The sequence below is a fragment of the Hemitrygon akajei genome, chromosome 2, assembly GCF_048418815.1.
Source record: "Hemitrygon akajei chromosome 2, sHemAka1.3, whole genome shotgun sequence".
Lineage (NCBI taxonomy): Eukaryota > Metazoa > Chordata > Chondrichthyes > Myliobatiformes > Dasyatidae > Hemitrygon > Hemitrygon akajei.
The window spans coordinates 89,568,675-89,594,430 of NC_133125.1; the positions used below are offsets into that span (position 1 = coordinate 89,568,675).

General features: G+C 40.1%; 1 protein-coding gene across 3 annotated transcripts in view; it reads left to right on the plus strand.

Annotated features, from left to right (window-relative positions):
• Window positions 1-25,756, plus strand: part of thsd7ba (thrombospondin, type I, domain containing 7Ba) — a 976,604-nt gene that overhangs the window by 425,443 nt on the left and 525,405 nt on the right. For all 3 annotated transcript variants that reach the window (XM_073025771.1, XM_073025781.1, XM_073025776.1), the window contains exon 6: window positions 20,490-20,645. In XM_073025771.1, coding sequence (XP_072881872.1) covers window positions 20,490-20,645 — 156 coding nt within the window. The remainder of the gene's footprint in view (window positions 1-20,489; window positions 20,646-25,756) is intronic.

Here is a 25,756-nt window from a genome sequence, read left to right on the forward strand (position 1 = left end):
GAACAGCAGTAGCAAATGCTCCCCCTAGGACATTGGTTCCAGTCCAGCCCAGGTACAGACCATCCTGTTTATACCAGTCCCACCTCCCCCAGAACTGGTTCCAATGCCCCAGAAATTTGAATCCCTCCCTCGGCACCATTTCTCAAGCCACGTATTCATCTGAAATATCCTCCTATTTCTACTCTGACTAGCACGTGGCACTGGTAGTAATCCAGAGATTATTACCTTTGTGGTCCTACTTTTTAGTTTATCTCCTAACTCCCTAAATTCACCTTGTAGGACCTCATCCCGTTTTTTACCTATATCCTTGATACCTATGTGCACCACGACCACTGGCTGTTCACCCTCCCACTCCAGAATGTCCTGCAGCCGCTCAGAGACATCCTTGACCCTTGCACCAGGGAGGCAACATACCATCCTGGAGTCTCGTTTGCGGCCGCAGAAACGTCTATCTATTCCCCTTACAATCGAATCCCCTATCACTATCACTTTAAGTTGACAGCCGATGATATCTTAAACTTAGTAAGGAAAATCATCATTATTAAGTGTTGTGTCATATGACGTAGGCGATCATTGTCTCATGACCATGATAGTTTGTGGCAAACTTTTCTACAGAAGAGCTTTGCTATTGCCTTCTTCTGAGCAGCGTCCAGATGGGTGGCCCCAGGCATTATCAATACTCTTCAGAGATTGTCTGCCTAGTGTCAGTGGTCATATAACCAGGACTTGGCATATACACCAGCTCCTCATATGAACATCCACTACCTGCTCCCATGATCCTGATCAGGGACTAAGCAGGTGCTACACGTTGCCCAAGGGCTAGCAGAGGGAAGAAGCGCATTACACCTCCTTTGGTAGAGACGTTGCTACACCCACCAACCATAGTAAGGGCAATAGAAGTGTTAAAAGGTAACTGAAACTTCGAGCAGACAGTCGATGATATTTTGAAGTTGGTAAAGACAATAGAACCTCAGTTGTTGGGTATGTTTCACATCTTTCTATTATCTCATCCCTCTTGTGTGGAGGCAAGTTATGTTTTAGGAAACCTTTCTGGAAAAATCTCTCTCACTTGGCTTGATCAGACACTATCTTGTCTGCAGTAAGCAAAGACACTGCTCTGGGCTAACATTCCATAGAATAATCCTCAGGCAAGAGACTAAAAAGAATATAACAACTAACAAGAAAGCAGCTTTCATTGGCCTCTGTACAATAGAATTGCCCCAGCCACTGAGTAAAGAATGAAGCTAGCTAAAAACTTCCCAAGGTGAAGGTGAAGTCTTATGCAGCTCTTTCTGAATTGCCCTAACCTTATCAGCTTCTACACTAATGTTCACAGCTAAACTGGTGATATTCTCGGACATATCAGGGATGTAAGCACAAACACTCCTAGACAATGATAGCACAAGTAGCGCCCTTCTTTGCTCACAAAAAGTCCAGTGCTAATTGATTTTGAAGAGCCACAGTGTGCATTGGCACTATTTTGGCAGTGATGACATTGATGGCCTAACTCGTATCATGTACCATGACGGCTGTACCATTAGCCAATTTCTCCAGTGTTGAGGCCATAGTGATTCTCTCATGAGTGAGTCTGCCAAGTCTTCAGATGGGGATGCGATTATCTAGAAACACTCAATTTCCATAATGCTTCTTTGATGGCACAGTGGGATGTAGAGAGAATGTGGTCATGTGATACATATAGGGTACTATGTAGGACAGATAATAACAACCCTCCAATGCTTTGCTTCAGGCAGGATATCCCAGTTTGGGGTACTGTGGGCAGCTGTGATAAGCCTGGTGGCCATACACCCTGTAAGTGCCATTAACAGAATTTGGAGAGTCACCAGTGGTGGAGGTTTAGCATGTACTGTAACCTAGGTCTAGTCCTATCCCTTGCTGATTACAGTAACACACTTCACCCCTATCCCCATGAAGCAGCTTCAGTGCAGGGGGTTTTGCACTCCATTGTAGGTAAGTTGATACCAATCTCAAACAGTTGTATTGGCAAGAGCAATTCCTATGGTCAGTACAGTTCCCTGCTCCCTTTACAATTCCAATGCTCAGTGCATTTCCCTGCTCCCTTAATAATTCCAATGTTCGGTGTAATTCCCTGCTCCCTTTATAATTCCAATGCTCAGTACAGTTCCCAGCTCCCTTTATAATTCCAATGCTCAGTGTAATTCCCTGCTCCCTTTTCAATTTTAGTTTTGATTTCAAATTAAAAGAGCAAATCAAACTTACTACAAATCAGGGGTATAGGTCACATTGGCAATCCACCTTCTGAATGTATGGGCTCTTTAGAGCACACTCACCAGCTTGACCAGTTAGTACAATATGCATATTCATAACTAAAGTGAAGACAAGTGTTAGGAGTACTAGTATTGTGAGATAATTCTACATTTAGGTGAAAAATAGATGTCCAAATTACCCAGAACTTATAATGCATAGTGATTACATAAGGTGGAATGTAGGAAAGATCAAGAGTTCATTCCATCAGTCCTTATCGTCAACCTTCTTCACAGCACCTGTTCCCTGGTCAGGAGGCACCACTGGCTTAACTCATGAGGCATGTACCATGGTTTTCCTTAGATCATTAAAGTGGTGTATGGGTCAGCAACACTTGGAATGGACCTTCCCTGTGAGGCTCCTGGCTGTTTATTCATTGGTAGGCTTTCAACCTTATCCAATCACTCATCTGGGAGGTATGGCACTCTGCAGTTGTCATGAATTTTTGGACTTTGTAAGGGTTTCATTAGTTCCTGAGTCACCTTGCCTGTGAAGTGTGGGCTGTTATCACTCTAGATATTTTTTAGGGATTCCAAACCCAGGAGTAACTTCTTAATATAAGAGTTTAGTGACACTAATAACATCATTTCCTCGAGCTGGATACACTTCTACCCACCAAGAAAACAAACATACAATTACAAGCACATTATTATAACCCATATATCTGGGTAATTGCATAATGTCCATTTAGCGAAGCAGGAATGTTTCCCGGAGAAGGATCCAACAGTGGCTGGTATTGACAGGGTTTTCCCAGGATTATAACTTTGACAAATCATACAGTTCTCCACTATTTTTCTCACTAAGGTCAGAAATCCTGGTGTATACCACTCATTTTTGATCATATCCATCATTCCCCCTTTTTCTACATCTATCAAATCACGTTTTGTATTGGCAAGTCAAAGGAGAGAGCAGGAGATGCCACACAATGACTATCATGTGACACCAGAGGCCCTGAGGATCTTGTACACAGAGCCCATGACATATTTTTGGTCTCAGGTGCATCACACTGAAATGGTATAAGTTTATTAATAGAATTTGAAAAAGAATTGATAGCCTGAACACATTAGGCTACCACAGCTCATAAAGTCCACTGCTGCTGCCCTGGCAGTGAAATCGGTCCGTTTATTACCTTTAGATATTTCATCACTTCAGTTAGTGTGAGCCATACACTTAATAACTGCAATAACAGAAAGTAATTGAATAGTGGAGAGAAGATTAGCAATCAACCTGTCATGTTTTATTGGAGTTGCTGAAGGCTTGAGAAATCCACGTAGCTTCCATAATCATCCATAGTCATGTGCCACTCCAAAGCCAGAGACTTAAAAATATTCACAGTAGCTATGGCTGCAAGATTGCTGGCTCTTGTTAAAACAAAAGCTCGGCTGCTCACGTGCAACAGGAGGGGAGTTGAACCGCAGGGGGCAAACACTGTGCATATCCATTAATATTACTATCAGAATGGGAGGAAGAGTTGTCCACAAAGAAAATTAAATCTGGGCTTTGCAGTGACATATCTCATAGGTCTCAGTCATGGAAGGGTGGTAGTTTGAATGACTGCTTCACAATTGTGGGATTCCTCATTATCAGCAGTCAGCAAGAGTGTGGTTGGTTTCAACATCACTCTGCAGGCGATAGTAATAGGAAGGATCAGACAGCAAAGCAGTCTCGTAACGAGTCATTGGGGTAGCTGTTAACTATTAGGGGCTGAATGATTAAGTTAACTAGAGACAGCATGACGCACGTATAGCACAACGTGGCAGGCCCCACTCAAGTTGTGGCCAAATAAGGCAATTTGGGTTGACAAAGCTGCAATTATCTTTCTCTTAGTAACTTTTGGCCCTCGTCAGCCAGGAGCACAAAAGAACTCCAGAGTCCTGTTCAGAGGCTCCGCGATCTGGGGAACATCAACGTATTGCAGCAGTATGGATTAAAATGGGAAAACAACATCAGCCAGGTCTTTCACAAGTTTAAATTTCAAAAGAAACTTTATCAAAGTACATATATGTCACCATATACAACCCTGAGATTCACTTTCTTGTCAGCATACTCAATAAATCCATAATAGAATAATAACGACAGTGGAATCAATGATAGACTACAACTTGGTCATTCAACCAGTGTGCAAAAGATAACCAACTGTGCAAGAACAAATAAAATAGTAATAATAAATAAGTAAGAAATATGTATTAAGAACATGTGATGAAAAGTTCTTGAAAGTGAGTCCATAGGTTATGGGAACATTTCAATGATGGGGCAAGTGAAGTTGAGTGAGGTTATCCCCTTTGGTTCATAAGCCTGATTGTTGATAATAACTGCTCTTGAACCTGGTGTTGTGTATCATGAGGCTCCTGTACCACCTTCCTGATGGCAGCTGTGAGAAAAGAGCATGTCCTGTGTGGTGGGGGCCCGCACTGATGGATGCTGCTTTCTGGCGACTACATTTTATGTAGTTGTGCTCAATGGTGGGAGGGCTTTACCTGTGATGGACTGGGCTGTATTCATTACTTTTTGTGGGATTTTCTATTTGAGGGCATTGTTGTTTCCATACCAAGCTGAGATGCAGCCATTCAATATACGCTCCATCACACATCTACGGAAGTTTGTCAAAGTGTTAGATGCCATTCCATGTTTTGATGGTCGAGGTGAGAATAGAAGGCAATGAACTCATCTGAAAGGAAGCCCTATTGTTGCCTATGTCACTTGATTTAACATTATAAGAGATGCTAGTATTGAAACCCTGTCACAAATGTCGAGAATCCTTCATTGATTCATGTTTAGCTTGGAATTGCCACTTTGCCTGTAAGATGGCTTTCTGGAGATTATACCAGTGCTTCTTGTAACTTTCTTGTTTACCATGCTTGAATGCCTCTGATCTGACCTTGACAGATTGTGGATCTCATGGTTTATCCACAGCTTCTGGTTGGACAAGACACTGAATGATTTTATGGTAACACACTCATCTACAACTATTTTAATAGAGTCTATGACAACCATATGGTATTCATTCTGCAGATGAGTCCTTGAACACAGCCCAGTCCACCGACTTGAAGCAATCCTCAGCCTCTTCACTGCCTCCCATGACAATTTCCTTGTTGTTCTAATCTCTGGAGCTTTGCTCTTTAGCCTCTCTCTGCATACAGGTTTGCCAAGTGATCAGATTTACCGAAGTGCAGTCCAAGCATGGAACAGTAGGCATTTCTTATCTTAGTATAATAGTGGTCTAGTGTGTTGGGATTTCTGGTGCAATAGGTTATATGCTGATGGTAATTGGGCAAAGTTTCCTTCAAACAAGCCTGGTTGAAGTCCCCAACTATGATTTGAAATGCACTGGGATGGACTGTTTCTAGCTTAGAGATGGCATCATGCAGTATTTCAGACGCTTGATTATAGTTGACTGCTGGTAGCATGTAAATTGTGGTCAGGATTATGGAGGAGAACTCCCTAGGTAAATCGAGTGGATGGCATTTGACCACTAGATGTTCAAAGTCGGGGGAACATGAGTTTCACAAAACTGCCACATCAGAGCACCATTGAGATTTTATCATGATACACATACCTCCACCTTTTGCCTTTTCCAAATCTGTAATTTGATACATCCTGTGAATCAAGAAGCCTTTGGATCTGATGGCCATATCTGGCATGCTGGGAGTAAGCCACGTCTCAGTCAAACACAGAACACAACAATCTCTCATTTCCTTCCGAATCAGTGATCTTGCCCTCAGGTCTCAATTTCGTCTCCAATGACTGCATATTTGCTACAGGTTGCTAGGTAGAGGGGACCTCATTCCTCTGTGATTCAGCCTGGCTTGGAGTCCCTCCATCCCGCCTCACTTCTGGCCATGCAATGAACCTTCATCTGCTTAACAGTGCCGTAACTGCTTGCTTAAGAGTTAAGTCCACTGAGTTCTTCATAAGATCGAGAAAGCTGTCAATCATTAAGTTGATTTAAAAGTAGGTTGCTTAAAGGGCAATTGTATGCTGCAAACTGCAGAGAGAGTAATTCAAAAGAGGTATATTTAGAAGTATTGTATATACCCCGCAGAACATCGCCAGTGCCATCTTGCTCCAATAGTAATGATCCCTAGCAGTTTCATCAACATTACAGCTGTAGACACAGTGGTGATGACATATGCCATACCAGAGCCAAGTCTTTGAGAAAAGTGAACATCTTCTATTAGAGAAACAGTAAGCATCTCACGAGCACCACTGGAGAGGTTTATTTGACCACAGAGGATTACAAGAAGCCAAGCTTGCCTTATCAACCTTGCAAAGTGGAATATCACAGTTGAATAACATGCTCCTGGAGAACTACTTTGTTTTAGAATCAAATGAAGAAGGGAGCTTGTTAGCTGAACTATCCCGAGTATTTAGTAAAGCACATTAAAATTGACTATGCCCTTTATCTTACAATACTAAAGGAATAATGCAACATAGATACCAAAAGTGATTTTCATCTTGTGGTTGGTAATTGTATCTTAAATACTGGCACCCAGTTAAATGTTTAATCTGACAAAATCTGGGCTAATGATCTTATACAATTTGGTGAAGAACGTTTTCATGGGAGGCTGCATAAGAAATGTTACTGTAAGGATATCAATGGACTCTTCAAGGGGTTTTATAATTAAAACAAGCTTGTAGATAGATTAAAGTATGATTTTCTGCCCTTGCTCAAGAGTTTACCCCATCTTCTCAAGCTAGACAAATAGATAACTCCAGTTGCAGTGTAGCTGTCATTGAAGTCAGTTTTATTATTCACCAACTTGTTATAGTACACAAGGAGCTAGTGTAAAAAGACAGTACTCAGTGTTCTTATGAAAGGTAGATTCAAATATTGATTGAAATTCCTTCAACTTCTATTAAACAAATGAAATGGCCGCCATGATGATGAAAGCTGATTGCTTAACAATGCAATAATGGGTAATCAACGACAGCTGTGAACCCACAAGTAAGCAGTGAGTCTAGTAATTAGAAATAAAATAACAATTCAAATCCGGAAAAGACATTACACTCCCCACCTGGTATCCATAAACAATACCACCAACTGAATCCAGGGCCTTCACAGAATAAAACACATTAAATATATCAGAGTTAATGCTCCTGATCAATTGAACAGCATAATCAAATACGAAAGAATAATAAGATCATCAACTGGATTTGAAATAAAGAAGTACATTTCTGTCCTACAAGAGGGATCACTATCCAAACTTCAAAATAAGCCAATTAGATCACATCAAATATACTGCAGAGAATCCAGAACAAATTTAGAATCCACACAAACTTAAAATATTATCTTTGTTTTCACAGATTTGTTTGCAGAATTCATGTTTCAGTCATTTTCTGACAGTTTCTTTTTCCAGTTGTACTGTTTATGTAAGTAAAGGGAAGCGGCTGCTTGTTTGCTGATGGGTGTTTGAGAGGCCTTGTTGGGGGCTATGGAAGGGAACCTGTCTTGATGAAACTTCTTCTCCATCACCCTCAGGAAAGTAAGGTCAACAATTAAAGGAGCTGTTTGTTGTCATCCTTTGTTGGGCAAAGACAGGTTCATCCATGTTTACGGTGCTGCTTGTCAAGCCTCTTTGTTGTGAGGTCAATACAGGAGAGATGGGAATTTGGTCGGATGGCCAAAGCTCTGCTCGACATGGATGCTGCTAAGGCAGGAGGTCATGAGACTGGAGGGCGGGGGGCATCTTCTAAAATGCTAGTTCTGAAGACATCCACAGGTGAGGGTTTATGTGCACTCCCTAGGCAGATGTCCCTACTATGACCCATCCAAGTTCTAACCTCTGTGCAAAGGGGGCATTTGGAGGCCCATTATGTTGCTCAGCTACCTCGTGTACCTGTAGGATGTCTCTTCCTAGCAGGAGCAGCATCTTTGCCTTTGGATCAAGTGACGGCATCTTGCTGGCTAGGGACTTGAGGTGAGGGAGGTGAGTCACTGCTTGCGCAATGGGATTTTCTTCCTGTTGTCTGGAAGCTTATCACACACAGTGAGCGTCAGAGAGCTTGGTGAGTCTTTTCACCAGCTGTTTCGACATTAAAGCCTCTTGCCCAGCTATCTGTGGTGTACCTGCACATGTCTTAAGTGTGTAAGGTGAGGCGGCATCAGTTATGTTGAGGACGTTGATTTAGCTCGAGACTTATCACTCTGATCATCCAAGCATCCTTATCCTGTTCTCATGGAGGCTTTCGGGGTAAACATTGGCAAGGCAGATCTTCGAGCATGACTTACAGGCAGAGTTTACCCCACAGACCTCAGTACAGGAAGAGGTGGCATCTAGAGAGGAAGGGGATTCATCTCTCTCCCCACCATTCCGTGAGGAGGTGCTTGTATTGTTCTTCATAGACCAGGGAGGTGGGCCAATATGAAGAGCTGCAATGTGTTTGTCGCTGTCACATTCAGAGCACCGGGTGACAGCATTACAGTCCCTCACCCGGTGGCTGGTTGAAGAAGAGCAGCAGGAACATAGGGTGTGCTCTTTGAGGGAGGCCCTTCTCGCCTCTAGAGGTTCCTCCCTGACACCTCTACACTTCCACAGAGGGTGTGGTTTCTGACATAGAAGGCACTGTTCGTTAGGATCTTCAGACATTTTAGACAGAGTTGTCCACCTCTGTTTTGTGGGCCATCCCAGGGTCTCCAGCAGGGTTTTCTGATTTAGGTGGTGCTGAGCTAAAGGTGCTCACGATAAAGCTGGGGTCATTTCGCATTTTGGCTTCATCCTGGATAAAACTAGAATTGAAGGAGAAAGGTGACAGGCTGATTCCGTTTCTAGTTGTATCTAGTTCCCTCTGACGTAGGCTAAAATGGAGTTTCTCCAAGATGGGGCAAATTCTTTGTGCAGTGTTGAGTAAGGCAAGCCACATAAGTAGCCTTCAGCTTTGGCTGCATCCAACTCCAACAGCAGGTCTCCTAGCTTTCGCAGATGTTGGGGCTCCCTGCTAGAAATTTTGGGGAAGGAATCGAGTTTGTTGAAGAGAGCAGTCTCCATTGCCACTGCAGAGCCACAGCATTCTTCCAGTCTTTGCCAGACTAAAGAGAGAGCAGCACTGGAGTATTTGATGTGACCTGACCTTAATCTTCTTGCTTGCTCAGCAGACTTGGGTCCAAGCCACCTCACCAGCAGATCAAGGTCTTCTGTGGCATTGGAGAACTGGCCAAGCTTACCGTAGATTTCGCACTACAGAGCGCACCTGATTAAAAGCCGCTGGCTCTAATTTTAGAAAGAAAATCAATTTTGTACTTGTACAAGCCGCACTGGATTTTAGGCCGCAGGTGTCCCACGTTGTAATATGAGATATTTACACAGAAAGATATTACACGTGAGGATTTTTTAACTTTTAATTAAATCCGTATGGTAACATAAACAAATACATATTGCAAATGCTTTTTTTCGAACCGTGCCTGTAACACGGCTACTTTTAAATATACATACGTATCGGTAACACACAAATTACGTTGCATATACTTTTTTACTGAACAGTGCACGAACAACATTCCAATATCTCCTAACGACGTAAAAATATATATACTGCAGCCTACCAGGAAAAGTTATTGATCGCCTTTAACTGAAAAGCAGCGTTTTCGATCGGGTCTAAGCGCTCGGCTAATGTGCTCCCCCCCCCCACCTTCCCGTTTATCGCAAACCGGTATTTCCCACAAGATGCGGCAAAACCGGATGTGATGTCATAGTATCCCGGGATGTACAGAAAACAAATAGATAGATAGATACTTTATTCAACTAGAAAATACTAACAAATGAATTACTAAGCGAAAATATTATAAACTAAATAACTGCCATAAAGGCAGCACAATGCTTTTCTTCGAGTGTTTTCCATGTTGATGAGGGTGAGTACAAATGACTGATTTACAATAATTTAATTGTGAAAGTGTGCTTGATTTATCGTACAATTTCATTGGACCTCTGTGAACTACTCATCAATTTTATTGGTCTACTGTTACGAGGCAAAATGTTTTTGGCGGCATGAAAAAAATCATGCATTAGCCGCACTGTAGTAAAGGCCACAGTGTTCAAAGCTGTTCAAAGCGTGGGAAAAAAGTAGCAGCTTATAATCCGACATCTACGGTAGTTATTTTCTGTCTTATCATTGAATTTGGTGAGTCTGGCCATCAGCAGGTCATGACATGCTAGGAATCTCACAATATCTGACTCATTGTGATTAGGTTGAGTTTCATTGGGGGTGCGGTGCACCTTACCAGGAGGCTGAGTGGTGTCCCCACCTGCGTAATGCCATGGTGCGTAGAGCCTTGGAGTCTACTACTACATGGCTACACCTCTTCATTATATCAAAGAGTGAATGAGGAGCCAGTCATTGGACATTTTGAGATATCTTTCTGTTCAGTGTAAGTACAACCATGTGAGGGAGGTGGTCTCCGTCCTGTCCCATTTGGGTAAAAGATGTCGAGTTGAGGGGTGTTATCCTGTAGGATAAGAGCTCCTCTTTCAGTCTTGAATGGCTTGGCTGAGTCTTCAGTGTCTGCTGGTGGGTGGGTGTAAACATAAGCAGATAGGGCTTGAACATACCTCTTTGCCTCCTGGTAAGTTGCACCACATCCCCAATGAACCCCAACCTAATCACAATGTGTCAGATCTTGAGAGATTCCTAGCATGTCATGTCTTGCTGATGGCCAGACTCACCAAATCCAATGATTAGCTAAAAAAATAACTAAGCTTGGAAGTCCATGTTATCCAATGCCACAGAAGACCTCGACCTGCTGAATGACGTGGTGAATTTGATATAACATCCATTGTCAGCTAGATGCTCCACGTTCACTTCAAAGACTTTAGCCTTGGCTAACGCTAGCTCAGCTTCCTTTTTATGTTGCGTTGCCTCTAACGTGGCTTCCACGTGGGTTTTCTCTACATTTAATTCAGCCTGTGTCATTTTAATAGCAATTCCTCTTTCTGCAAATGACGCCCTAGTAAGTACTTGGCTTTAAGGCTTCTCTTCTCTGTTGATGACATTTTAACTTTTTGTCGTACAGGAGCTTGCAAAGTTAATATTATCCTCTGTGATGGAATCAACATTGACAGAGGCTTTTCACTATTCTGCCCTCACTCAAGAATTTTCCCTGTTTTCTCAAGCTAGACAGACAAATAGCTCCTGTCCTGACATAGCTATAGTTGAAGGCAGTTTTATTATTGATCAATGTGTTACAGTATGCAAAGAACCAGTGTAAAAAGACAGTATTTCTTGGTATTCTTATGAAAAATAGATTCAAATATTAATTGAAAATCCTTTGATTTCTAACAAGTGAAATGTACAAATGATAAAATGGCCACCCTGATGATGAAAGCTAATTGCTTAACAATAAGATAATGAGCAATCAACAACAGATGTGAACCCACAAGTAAGCGGAGAGTCTAGTAATTAGAAATAAAATAACAATCCAAATCAGAAAAAGACAAAACTAAGGGATATGGGGAGAAGACAGGAGATTGGGGATGAGAGGGAAGTGGATCAGCCATGTTGAAATGGTGGAGCAGACTCAGTGGATCAAATGTTCTAATTCTGCTCCTATATCTTATCTGATGCCAAGTGGGAGGGAATGGTAATGGGCTGGATAAGAAGGCAGCTGATAGGAGATGAGAGTGGACCATAGGAGAAAGGGAAGGAGGAGGAGTCCCAGGGGAAGTGATAGGCAGATAAGAAGAGGCAAAAGGCCAGAGTGGGAAAATAGAAGAAGAGGGGAGGTAGAAGGAAGAAAATACTGGAAGGAGAAATTGATACAGTTGACATTTTGGCCCAAAACATCAACTGTTCTTTTTGCCCATAGATGCTGTCTGACCTGCTGAGTTCCTCCAACATTTTGTGTGTGTTGCCTGGATTTCCAACATCTGTAGGTTTTCCCTTGGTTAGGAGAAATTGATATTCATGCTATCAGATTGGAGGCTAACCAGATAGAATATAGGTGTTGCCTCATTATGGCACACGAGGAGGCCATAGACTGACATGTCAGAGTCAGACTGGGAATGGGAATTAAAAGGTTTGGCCACTGAGAGGTTCTATTTTTGGTGTATGGAGCGTCGGTGCTCGACAAAACAGTCCCCCCAATTTAAGACAGGTCTCACCAGTGTTGAGGAGGCCACATCGGGAGCACTGTACACAATAGATGACACTTGCAGATACTCAGGTGAAGCATTGCCTCACCTGGAAGGACTGTTTGGGGTCTTGAGTGGAGTGTAGGGGAGGGAGGAGGTGAATGAGCAGGTGTTACAGGTGGGCCACTTGCTGGGATAAGTGCCAGGAGGAAGATTAATGGGGAGGGACAAATGGACAAGATGATCACAGAGGGAGCAAGACAGGTGAGGTAAAGGAATAAAAGTTTGAGTTCTCTGTACAGTAAAGTAGGATTTGAAAAAAAATTGGAATGTGGCTACTGTGCTGAAGGCTACCACTTTCTTTTTGCTATGGAAGCAAAAGAAGCACACTGTCCTATGTCAACAGGAATATTTTAATTTGAATGATCTTTGTGGTTTGGCGCAAAGACGATCTCTAATGGTACATAAATAATTATTTAGATATATATTGAGACTTGGAATGCAGTTTCACCAATGTGTAACAATTTAGTTAACAACATTGAATGAAATGGGTACCTAAAGATATAGGCAGCCACTTGTGACATGGCCTCTGCCGCTTGATCAGCTCATTTGAAAACTCCTTTCCTGTGGTGGGTCTGGTGGCCACATGACTGTAGCATGCCTTTGTTCTATCCCAGATCTCTAGTTACCATGGGGAAAGCTGGAAGTCAGTTCTGTTGCTGTGGAGACAGTCCTAAACCTGACTTCATTATTTCTAAATATGATATTACGAAAGCCTTCCTGTGGATTGGTGGAGATGAAGATACCTCCAAAAGGCTTATCTCATGTGGCTGGACTTGTCAGCTCAGCTACTTAAAATATGTCTGACTTCAGAAAGCAATAAAACACTTGTGTTTTATGATTTGCAAGTTAACCGTATATTTGCACCACTTCAATTTGAAACCTGGTTTCTTATTACCATCATGAGCACTCCAAATATATCTCTGAAGTAACTTTACCTATAATAGTGAGAGGTCACTTCTGCTAAGGTTTGCACTTGTATCTAAAGCAGTATCACTACAGTGTTTGTAATGGTTGTTCAGTGATTTGGATAATTCAATTAATGACCTTGCAAATCTTAAGTAGGTTTTTAAATATAGCAAACTTTTCCTCTCATAACTAAGAGAACATTATAGAGTTGGTGAAGACTTTCAAGTTATTGACTGAAATAAAACAGAGCTTAAGCGTTTTATTTTTCTCTGTTGGTGCACAGCTTTGTACAATTGATGATGCTGATGTGTTCAAAATGCAATTCAATTTAGTAGCATGAAGTAACATTTTGCGCTAATTAATAAATCCAAATGAATCCATTTTAATGAGTTTCCAACAGTCATCAAAGAGGAAATAGCATTGTGTGTGTCTTGAAAATCAAGGCCCTGTTCTTCATACTCCTAAACGGAAAACATTCATCATTGTCAATTATGGATAACTCTGAACATCCTCTACATAGCACCATCCAGAGACAGAGAAGCAGTTTCAGCGACAGGTTACTATCGATGCAATGCTCCTCAGACAGGCTGAAGAGGTCAATACTCCCCAATGCCATTAGGCTTTACAATTCTACCGCCAGGACTTAAGAACTTTTTAAAAGCTATTATTAATGCTTTTTGAGATAGTGATTTAGATGCATATCATATTTTTTACTGAGTTAAGTATTGTATGTAATTAGTTTTGCTACAACAAGTGTATGGGACATTGGAAAAAAAAGTTGAATTTCCCCATGGGGATGAATAAAGTATCTATCTATCTATCTATCTATCTATCATTGGTACTTAGAGGATTGCATTTGAAGCCAACATATCTGAGTAATGCTACATTTTCTATCAGATAAAATTAATGCTGAAGCACAGTGGCATGTTTCAGGGAAACAGTAGCCTTTTTATTATTGGGAGAATAGAATGACTGACACATGAGTAGTTGGTGCTTAATTGTCTGATCACACATTTCAAGAAAGGTGACGACCAAGGTACTACTTAATTCCTCATACTTGCTCAATGGTGGTCCACCTTGACTTGCTTGCATGGTTGGAAGAAAGAATGTTACAGGGAAAACTAAAATACCACAGATATATCCTGGGTATCACAAACACAAGAAAATCTGCAGATGCTGAGATCCAAAGCAACACACACAAAATGATGGAGGAACTCAGCAGGTCAGGAAACATCTATGGAAATGAATAAACTGTCAACATTTTTGACCAAGACCCTTCTTCAGGACTGGAAAGGTAGAACATCAACTGTTTACTTTTTTCCTTAGAGCAACATGCCTGGTCTGCTGAGTTCCTCCAGTATTTTGTGTGTGTGTTGCTTCATATCTAAGGTATTATGACTGAATGACAAATGAATGGCATTTCCAGGTGTGAAGAGCAGAATTGCATGTAATATTGGAAATGGCACTCATCCCATATTGAAAAAGTTATGTACTCGGTCTTTTGGAGCAACAATATTAACATTATTTCTGCCCTGCTTTGGTGCTGCATCATGGCAAATGGGCGAGAATATAATTCTACTTCTGTGAGCTATTAAAGTGCACTCAATATTAAAAAAATATTCAGAGCAGGCACATTCTTGTTGCAATATAAAAATAAAAAATCTTCCCTTCGAGTAGTCCAATATTTATTGTGATACTAGAGTGTAGAATTGTACTAATGACAGTGGGAGCAACACAGATTTAATTCAGGAATATTTTGCAAAGAAATGTATGTTAAACATTCAGCTTCTTATTTGTTCTAAATGGAAGACGCAAATCTACATCACTTACATTTTAGGTATATGCTGTTGTGATGACTCTGTGAAAATTAAATTAGGAGCTTTTTATTTCTGTTCCAAATCTCCATTGGTACAGCGACAGCTGATGCATATTGTAATTTTTGCAAGCTCATTAATTACTCCATTCCTTTTCCTTACTTATGTGGTGCCTGATTCCTTTGTGACCTGCCATTGTGATAGGATGAATGCAGACACTGGTTTGCAGTAATGACAGCTACTCCACTTGTTTAGCACAGAGATACTTAAATTAGCTCAAAATTATACAAGATCAGATCAAAATGTTTTACTTTTGGCACTGTTAAATTTCATCACAAGAATCTGATGTTATTAACATTAAATTCTAGAGCTGATGCTTTCTTTAATAACAATTTGCATTGCTATATCATAACTAACATGGCAACACTATTCTGAAATGCCATACATGAGCATGATCAAAGTAAATTTGATACTGAACCACATAAGGAAATGTAAGAAGATATTCTTCAAAATAGAGTGCTGTGGAGGACATTTTAACTGGTTGCATCATTGCCTGGTATGGAGGGGCTACTACACAGGATCGGAAAATCCTGTCCAAGGTTGTAAACTCAGCGAAGTCTATCATGGGCAATAGCCTCCCTATCGTGGGTAGTAGCCTCTCCACCATTGAGGGTATTTTCAAAAGGTGATGCTTCAAAAAGGCAGCATCCAACATTAAGGACCCCCACCTCCCAGGACAAGCCTTCTTCTCATTACTACCATCTGAGAAGATGTACAGAAGCCTGAAGATTCACACTCAATGTTTTAGGAACAGTTTCTTCCCCACTACCATCAGATTTCTAAACGGACAATGAACCCAGGAACACCACCTTACCATTCTTGCTCTCTCTTTGCATCACTGACTGTATGCTTCTTCCTGTAATTTGTAGAATATTTTACGTATTTCACTGTACTGCTGCCACAAAACAACCAATTTCATGACATACGTGTGTCAGCACTAATAAACCTGATCCTGATTCTAGAAATATTAGACTTGGAGGATAATCATATGAGAAGATTGTGATAAAAATCAGGGAGATTTAGGAAGGGAATTCCACAGCCTGTGGCTCTGGCAGACGAAGGCTAACAGATAGATGGTGGTGTTCGTGGTGATGGGATTTGAGGTGGGATGGAGATGTGGGTGCAAGGGGAAAAGTAGTGGATGGATTTGCAACCCCGGTTAAAGGTTATAGAACTGAGGCCTTGCAGGACTGGGAAAGCTAATGGAGTGGATAATCTGGGTCTAGTTGATGTTCACATAATGTCGAATGGGCTCATATGTAAAGCCTGTCAGAATTATCAAGAGATGAGAGATGTTGCGTCCAGACAAGGGCAAAGTTAGGAGAGGGAAGTAGATGGTGGAGAGGGTTGATGGTTAGGAGAGGGAAGTAGATGGTGGAGAGGGATGATGGTTAGGAGAGGGAAGTAGATGGTGGAGAGGGATGATGGTTAAGAGAGGGAAGTAGATGGTGGAGTTGGAAGCATTTCAGATTCAGAAATGACATCAGCATAAGGGAAGTCAAGTTCAGTCTCATACATTTGCTAAAAGAGGGGATTGGAAGCTGGAGAATGGAGTTTATGATGTGATTGAAGCTGATTTTGACGCTGTGGTATATAATTGATTGTAATTATTGGCTCAACAATGCTGTATGTCAAAGAAACAAAATGACAAATTGAAGTTGATAGTAGAGTGAAGAGAGAATATGCAACCAGACATATATTTGGATGGCTGGCATGTAATTGAGGGATTGAATCTGTGAAGAATTAATAATTGGGAGGCCTATGAGGTACAAAAACCATGATAGCAGCAACAGTGCACAGGAAGGGCATTAGACCTAGAATTTTGGGAAAGCTGAACACGAGTTGAATTCAGATTTATATTGTGTCCTCTGTAACTTTAATGTGAAAGTGTTGAACAAACATGCAGAGACTCAGGACCACCAGCAATCATGACTGTTTATTCAAATAGTTTCTTCAGACTGACTCTGGAAGCTATTATAAGCAATGTTATAACCTGATGAGGTACCCCATGCAAGGAGTATTGAGAAAGTAAGGAGGCATAGGATCCAAGGGGACCTTGCTTTGTGGATCCAGAACTGGCTTGCCCACAGAAGGCAGAGAGTTGTTGTAGACGGGTCATATTCTGCATGGAGGTCGATGACCAGTGGTGTGCCTCTGGGATCTGTTCTGGGACCCCTTCTCTTCGTGATTTTTATAAATGACCTGGATAAGGAAGTAGAGGGATGGATTAGTAAATTTGTTGATGACACAATGGTTGGGGGTGTTGTGGATAGTGTGGACGGCTGTCAAAGGTTACAGCAGAACATCGATAGGATGCAAAACTGGGCTGAGAAGTGGCAGATGGAGTTCAACCCAGATAAGTGTGAGGTGGTTCATTTTGGTAGGGCAAATATGATGGCAGAGTATGGTATTAATGGTAGGACTCTTAGCAGTGTGGAGGATCAGAGGGATCTTCGGGTCCGAGTCTATAGGACTCTCAAAGCAGCTGTGCAGGTTGATTCTGTGGTTAAGAAGGCATACGGTGTTTTGGCCTTCATCAATCGTGGCATTGAGGTTAAGAGCCGAGAGGTGATGTTGCAGCTATAAAGGACCCTGGTCAGACCCCAATTGGAGTACTGTGCTCAGTTCTGGTCGCCTCACTACAGGAAGGATGTGGAAACTACAGAAAGGGCGCAGAGGAGATTTACAAGGATGTTGCCTGGATTGGGGAGCATGCCTTATGAGAATAGGTTGAGTGAACTTGTTTTTTTCTCCTTGGAGCGGCAGAGGATGAGAGGTGACCTGATAGAGGTGTATAAGATGATGAGGGGCATTGATCGTGTGGATAGTCAGATGATTTTTCCAGGGCTGAAATGGCTAGAATGAGAGGACACAGTTTTAAGGTGCTTGGAATTAGGTACAGAGGAGATGTCAGGGGCAAGTTTTTTATGCAGGGAGTGGTGAGTGCGTAGAATGGGCTACTGGCGATGGTGGTGGAGGCGGATACGATAGGGTCTTTTAAGAGACTCCTGGATAGGAACATGGAGCTTAGAAAAATAGAGAACTATGGGTAACCCTAGGTAATTTCTAAAGTAGGAAATGTTCGGCACAGCTTTGTGGGCTGAAGAGCCTGTATTGTGCTGTAAGTTTTCTCTGTTCTTAGTTAACCACAAGACACTATACATAAAGCAACAATTACACTTTCACAACTAATAAACCCAAATAGCTAAACACGGCTTTTTCAAATGTAAACACTAAATCAGAAACAATTAAAAACTTAGATAACCTAAATTAAGTGAATTAATTAAAAATTTGAACTATAAATATACAGAAAATGCTGGAAAATCTCAGCAGGTCAGGCAGCATCTGTGGAAAGAGAAACAGAACTAATTTTCATACCAAAAATATCTTGTCAGAACTAGGAGAAAATTAATTCATCTGAAGTTGCAGTGAGAGTGGAGGAGAATGAAATGAACTTGTTCTTTTCACAACTGTTTCTTCACTGATTTCACTGGAGCAGCTTTGACTGCAACAGGTTAAAGTGGTGTGGGCTCAGCTAGGAAATATGAGGAAGTCCACATTTCCCTTTGTGACTCCATGAGGAATCCCATATCACAGGTCAGCTGCCCCAAGAGAAGCAATTTGCTGAAGTGCTTCTGCTTAGTTAGCTAGCAGGTCTGAGCAAGTCTGCCAGCTTTGAAGTAGAAGTCTCGGGCCATTATTTTGGCTCACTGAGCCTAGCAATTTCATTAGACTCTACACTTATACTGTTTGAATTTAGAAATTCTGTAGGGAGGTGAGGTTTCAGCAGGGTAGGTATTGAACAATATTTAACCAAAAAAATCAGCAAGAATAATGCAAATCTTTTATATATAACTTGACAAAAATAATTTATTCATTAGCACGCTGACTGTATTTTCCAAATTGAAGGTAAGCTAAAAAGAACCTAAAATATTAGCATGCAGGTCACCTTCTGTTGGTATTTCTTCCAAAAACTCCTATGATCCTCAAGGAAAAGGAGTTTAAGCTGTGTTTTTTTAATTGGATTTTCCACTGATAAAGCTTTTACGTGCTCATTAGAAATCTTACTGTCGAGCCAGGCCTGAGTTCTGGTGTTGAATGCAGAATAAAGCAAATCTTTCCTAAATAAGTTCATCTCAGACCTCTCTTCTTTAGAGGTCTTTGCGAGCTTGTTGCACATATCCCAGAAAATGCATTTTAAAGCAGACAGATAATGAGTATAGAAAAATGGGTATGATTTATATTTTGTTTTCACAGACACTTTCCTTTCCTCAATCTGCTCCTTCCTAGGTGGAGTGTCTAGGAGTAGTGCTGCTGGTGGTGGGTTGGTGGAGTGCAATTTAAACTTAGCTGAATGTAGTGGCATCTATGTTCCCAATCAAAAAGGAGACAACAGAGAGACACACTGTCAAGCACACTTGTAGCCAATAAGCAACTGGGACTAATAAAAATATTAACCCCATCGTATATATTATGTACCTATCTTCTACATACTGGCTTTTGCCTGCATCTATAGGAAAACAGCTGCTCTCTCAAGCCATGTTAGTATAGCTGAAAGGGACACTTTTTAAATAAGCTCTATGTTTTAAACAAATAGTCTGCTATATTTTTGACTGTTCCTCTCTGTCTCCTGTGTATTATCAGATTTACCTATATGATGATGAGCCATCGTAAATAAAGAACGCAGGAAATTGGAGAGCTAAGAAATTATTATTTTTCTTGGCCTGCATTTGGTTTAGGTTTATGCTTTTTTTTAAAACTTTTTTTATTGTGTTTTCAAATAGTTACAGAATAAAAGTGTGTGAAAAAGAAAATATGTGTTACCCATCCCCCCTCCCCCCTAACATCCCTATAGAAAAAAAGAAGAAAGAAAGAAAGAAAAAAAAGGAATGCCTGGATATTGGAAGATCCCCACATGCTCCATGGAGCTTGTAATAACTTTAGTATATATATTTATTTCTTTCCCCAAGTAACCAATTATTTCATCTTCGCAGCACCTATATATTTAATCCTATCTTTTGTAAATAAGGGCGCCAAATTTTCAAAAATGTTTCATATTTATCTCTTAAATTATAAGTAATTTTTTCAAGTGGAATACAGCCATAAATTTCTTTCTTCCAACGATCTATACTTAAATATGCTTACATATTTATGCTTACAGTGACTAAGATGGTTTTTTAAATGGAGTCATTCTCACTTCTGTATCTCTTTTCTCTTTTTGTTCCTGAGCTTCATATTGATTAATCAAGCTCATTTATCAATCTTGAATTAATAAAACAAATAAACTTATCATATTTTATTTCAGTGTCTAGACCAGTGGACCACAGCCTGTGTACAGATCCAACACCAGTTACCTCACAGCTTTGCAGTGTTGCCTGTCAAACTGAATGCTTAGTTTCAGCCTGGTCTTCTTGGACACCCTGCATGCTGGAGAACTGTCAAGATACTCATAAAAATAGAGGTATTTAAGTCTGTTTTGATGATTTTATGCTGTTAGATTCTCACTTCAGTATCAAAGTTTTTGTCTAAATATTTTGATGTTACACTAATAGCATTATGCTTGTTCAAATTGTAATTTCTATGTTAAGACCAATACTTATCAGTTACTTCCAGTTGTGATGAAATGCACCCGTGGTCTTAAGATGTGTTGTTAGTAATGAAGCTTTATTAATTAGAAATGTTAATATTTGTATCATTTTTAGCATTTGTCCAATTTCTCATTTATATTTAATCTTCTGGATTTAGATTGTTTCTCGGAAGAAAAGCTTTTTGTCCCTTTAGCAAAGATACATTTCTTGCTCACTCGCCATTTAACATCTGTCACGCTCTGTGAATGATGTGCACATTAACCAGCTGTAATTCAAAAGGAATTTATACAGTTGCAAAATAATTATCAGCAACCAACAGACCAGAGCAACATTTACCGAATGAAACTAGATATTTAATTGAACCTCAGGGATTTGTTATGCTCCTGCCTGGATAGACAAAAGGGTGTCAACAATATGAATTAGATTCTGAGTATGCGGTGCAAATTATTTTCTTATTGTATAAAAGTATTTTCTTCTGAATATTAAAATGTTTATTGAATCAATAACACATATTTGAAAGTTTGTAACTTTATTCATTTTACTTACAAAGCAATTGATATTTGTCTTCCTATTGACCTTTCTTCACATCCAATTTCCTAATACCTCAGATTTCTCATCCTGGCACTTCAATTTTTTGATGAACTTTCTTCTCTTTTGTGGAACTTTCACCTTTTTTGTAACTCTAATTTTGCCTTAATTTTATCTCCCCTTGGTGGCCATTGTAGCTGTGACTTTTTCTCATTAATCCTTCCTGCTTTTGCACCTATCTCCTTATGTATTATCCTCTTGAAACATATCTTCTTTGGCTTAATAGTAGTTGAAAAATGCGAAGCTTTATGGCAAACTTTCTAAGCCACCTTAACTAAAAACAAGCAAAATATTGTTGTCTGTGAGATAGGTATCAGTTGAACTTTATTTTCTGTTGAAATGTGAAAACTGGATGAATTTGGGTTATTATGAGTATTTGGCATGGAGTTTTACTAATGAAGAATATGTGGAAATTCTATGTGACTCAGAACATATGAGATCAGAAACATTAATATGAACAAACATATTAGGTGCAGTAGTAGGTCATTTGGCCATTTGAGTCTGCCTCACTACCTAATATGATCACCACTGGTCTGATTGTAACTTATACTTGGCATTCCTATTACCCACAGTGACTATCCATGACCTTGTTTATCAAGAAACTATTTACATCTGGCTTAAAAGTATTCAAAAATACTATTTCCACCACCCTTTGACAGATAAAGTTTCAAAGAATTGCAACTCTCTTGGAGAATAAACAAAATATCACCTCTTAAATGAGTGTTCAGTTATTTTCAAATCATGAAACCTTGTTCCAGATTTTTCAGAAAAGGAAGCAGCTATTTCACATCCACACAGTCAAAATCTCTAAGAATATATATGTGAATCAAATCTCTTCTCACACTTCTAAACTCCAGCTGATACAAGTTTGTCCTTTACTCATATGGCATCTAGTGTTAGCTAGTAATCCTTTAAACAGCTCCCAATGCATTAATCTCATTCCTTATGTTGTAGCCCAGGGAAAAGTACAACCTCAGGACAACAACTACTTTTTCAGGTTTTAATTCCTTTATCTGTTTTAGATGTTTAAGTGCTAGAAGAGGGTCTTAAAACAAAACAAATGACTTTACAATCAGGTCCTGCCATTACAATCTCCGTTTAACCTTCAATCCACACACTTGTGTATCGACCAATTGCGTATGCAGTATAAAAATACATAGAAAACCGCACAAAACTATACAGTACTAATACGGTAGTGGCAATTCTGAAGGAACACAATACAAACAACATTAGAATCACCCCAACCCTGTATCTTACACATAGCAGCGGAAATGTAAGTGAATACATCTCATCCAAGATGTCTACTACTTTTTAGTACACACGTACTGAACCCCCAAACAGAGACTACACATTCACGTTGCCCTGTTACATGCACAATCAGTCATGATACAATAAAGTTAGACAAAAGGTACACTTTGGCACAAGATGTTGCCTGGTAGTTAAATTACAGGAAGACTGACCTACTTGGCCGGTGAGGAACTTTGCAAGCCACGTTATCCAGCGTTGAGATCTTTACTCATGAAAATCTAAAGCATCCACATGTAAAACATGTCAAATTACCGATATTCTCAATTCGCCAACAAGCATAAATGAATTCACATGGATATTGTAAATTAATGCTCACCTTTCCTCACCATGCCCAGTACCTCTGGGGGAACGATTCCAACACGCCACTAGCTTCAGCAGCAGAAAAAAAATGGTCTCCCCGCTATGCCGTGTGTGCGTAATGATGTCACTATCTCCACTTAAAGGCACAGACAACTATTCTAGCATTACCCAGATGGACGCCTGACTACACTTTTTAACGATAATGAATAGCATTCAAGTGTCACTTGGTTACACTTAACTAAGAAGAATCATGCTGTACATAATAATCCAAGTCATATCTCACTAATAAACTCAAACATAAACTTCCTACTTTTGTATTCAGTTCTTCTAGCAACAAATGTCCTTGTTGTAGCTGTATATTAGCTTTTCTTCTGAATTGTGTACAAGGACACCCAGATCTTAATTTTTAACATTAAAAATTGTTATGTTTTGTAACTTCAAAACATTAAACTAATTCAATGGAAGACACAGGATACTGGGAATGCAAGTCAAACTTCATGTTCACTTTAAGTAAAGTATGACAGCATGATAATGCATGAAATTTATGTATTTATACATATAGCCCATAATGAATTATTTAAATGAGCAAGGATGCTGAATCAAACAATATATATGCAAGATTACTCAAATATTACTGAAGTATTAAATATTCAACACTCTTCTCCACTTAGCTATAAAGTCTATCTCAATATAGAATGCACCTTAACTATATACACAATATATACACTATATACAGCTACTATATAGAAATCCATAGCAGAGTAAATTTTAAATTGTCCCACTCAGGCCTAAAGATTTAACCGCTGCAGAGGATTTCTTATTCTTGAGGGATAACATCTTTCCTGACAAGAGAGATCTCTCTGCTTACTAAGTAAAACAATCTCAGGTTCTGGGACCTCCTCTGTGGTGGTTATAGGTGTTGGCCTGGCTCTGAGAGCTCTGGACATCTTTCTTCTCCTTTTCTCAGCTTTTCTCTCTCTGGGTCTACTTTGGTACTTGCTTCACTCCTGGTCCTGGCTTCTTCCTCTCTCTTCATCCTGCTCTTTTTTTCTTTTTCATGGTACTTCTCTCTTTCACACCTTTTTCTTTCTCACTCACATTCTTTATCTCTTCTCTCCTTTTCAACTTCTTGTTTTACTTTTTTTTTGCCTTTCTTCTCCTTCCTAGGATGTGCATCTTGATGTTGGGAAGGTGCATTTAGTTCACTGGAGAATTCTCTTATTAACCCTTCTGTTCCTCCCTTTAGGATCTGATCTCTCCTCTTGGCTTCTTTATCCACAACATCATCTGATAAATCCTTTGTTTATGTGTATCCATTGACTTCTATCTTTTTGGCCTTCTATTTTTCCAGCTGGGCTTTGGTTTTGCATCGACTTTTGCAAACAGCTTTTTGTCCTCCACTTGAAGTCCATACAATAATCTTAATGCAGAGTAGATTCTGGTTCCTTATGTTCATAAAAGCTGAAAGCTTGCAACTTTCCTGAAGTTTTGAATTAATTAATTGGCTTCCTTCAGCATTTTGTACATGTCAATTTAAATTATACTGTTTTGTCTATCTCTAGTTTTCACATTGTACTTCTCAAGGCTATTCAATCCTGTGTTATTCTCATCATTATCAGATTTTTCATAACACAGTTTTGTGCTTTTTTTTGTAATTTTTTTTATTAGTTTTTCAAAACATTTTACAAAATTAAAAACCCCAAATCCCAGTGAGGAGCATTAATACAGAGCAAGGTTAAGCATACAATAACAATATGCTACAAAGGAAGAGAATTTAACAAAAAAGCACCTAAATTAAAGACAAGTGAGCTTAGTGTCCTCACCAAACCCCACAACACAAGAAAAAAAAACAACAATTCCAGACCAACCACCACACAATATAGAGAGTATAAGTCCGGACAGTCAAACTCCCAGACTGTGAATACACTTAGCAACAGAGGATAATAATGCCTACTACCAGAAAAAAAAAGGGAGCTGAAAGCAAGGGACCGAAAAGAAAAAAAACCCTAGTCAAGAGGAAGGTTATGAAAGTACTCGATAAAAGGCCCCCAGACCTTATGGAACTTTAAATCTGAATTGAGAACTGAATAATGAATTTTTTCGTGGTCCAAGCAGGCCATAATGTCGTTAAGCCATTGCGCATGAGTGGGCGGGGCAACATCTCTCCATCTAAGGAGGATCAAGCGTCTCGCCAGGAGAGAGGCAAAGGATAGTATTCGGCATTTGGTCGGACTCAGACATAAATCTGTCTCGCCCCAAAAACCGAACAGAGCAATTAAGGGGTTAGGTTCTAGGTGCTGATTCAGAATACCCGATAGTGTAGTGAAGACATCTTTCCAGAATTTCTCCAAGCTAGGACAGAGCCAGTACATATGGATGAGAGAGGCCACGCCCCTCTTGCATTTATCACAGAGTGGACTAATGCCAGGGTAGAATCGAGATAGTTTAGATTTAGACATATGGGCTCTATGAACAATCTTAAACTGTAAGAGGCAATGGTGAGCACAAAGGGAGGTTGAGTTAACCGACTTGAGAACTGAGTCCCAGCTCTCCTCGGATAAGGTGATATTTAAATCCTGCTCCCAGGCCATTTTAATTTTATCCACAGGGGCCCGTTGTAAGGCTGCTAGTTTATCTTGGATAATTGAAATTAAACCTTTACCTAGTGGATTAATGGAGAGAAATAGGTCCATAGCATTTTTCGCAGGCATTTCAGGAAAGTTAGGAATTAAAGGAGCAGTGAAGTGTCGGATTTGAAGATATCTGAAAAAGTGAGCATTAGGCAGGT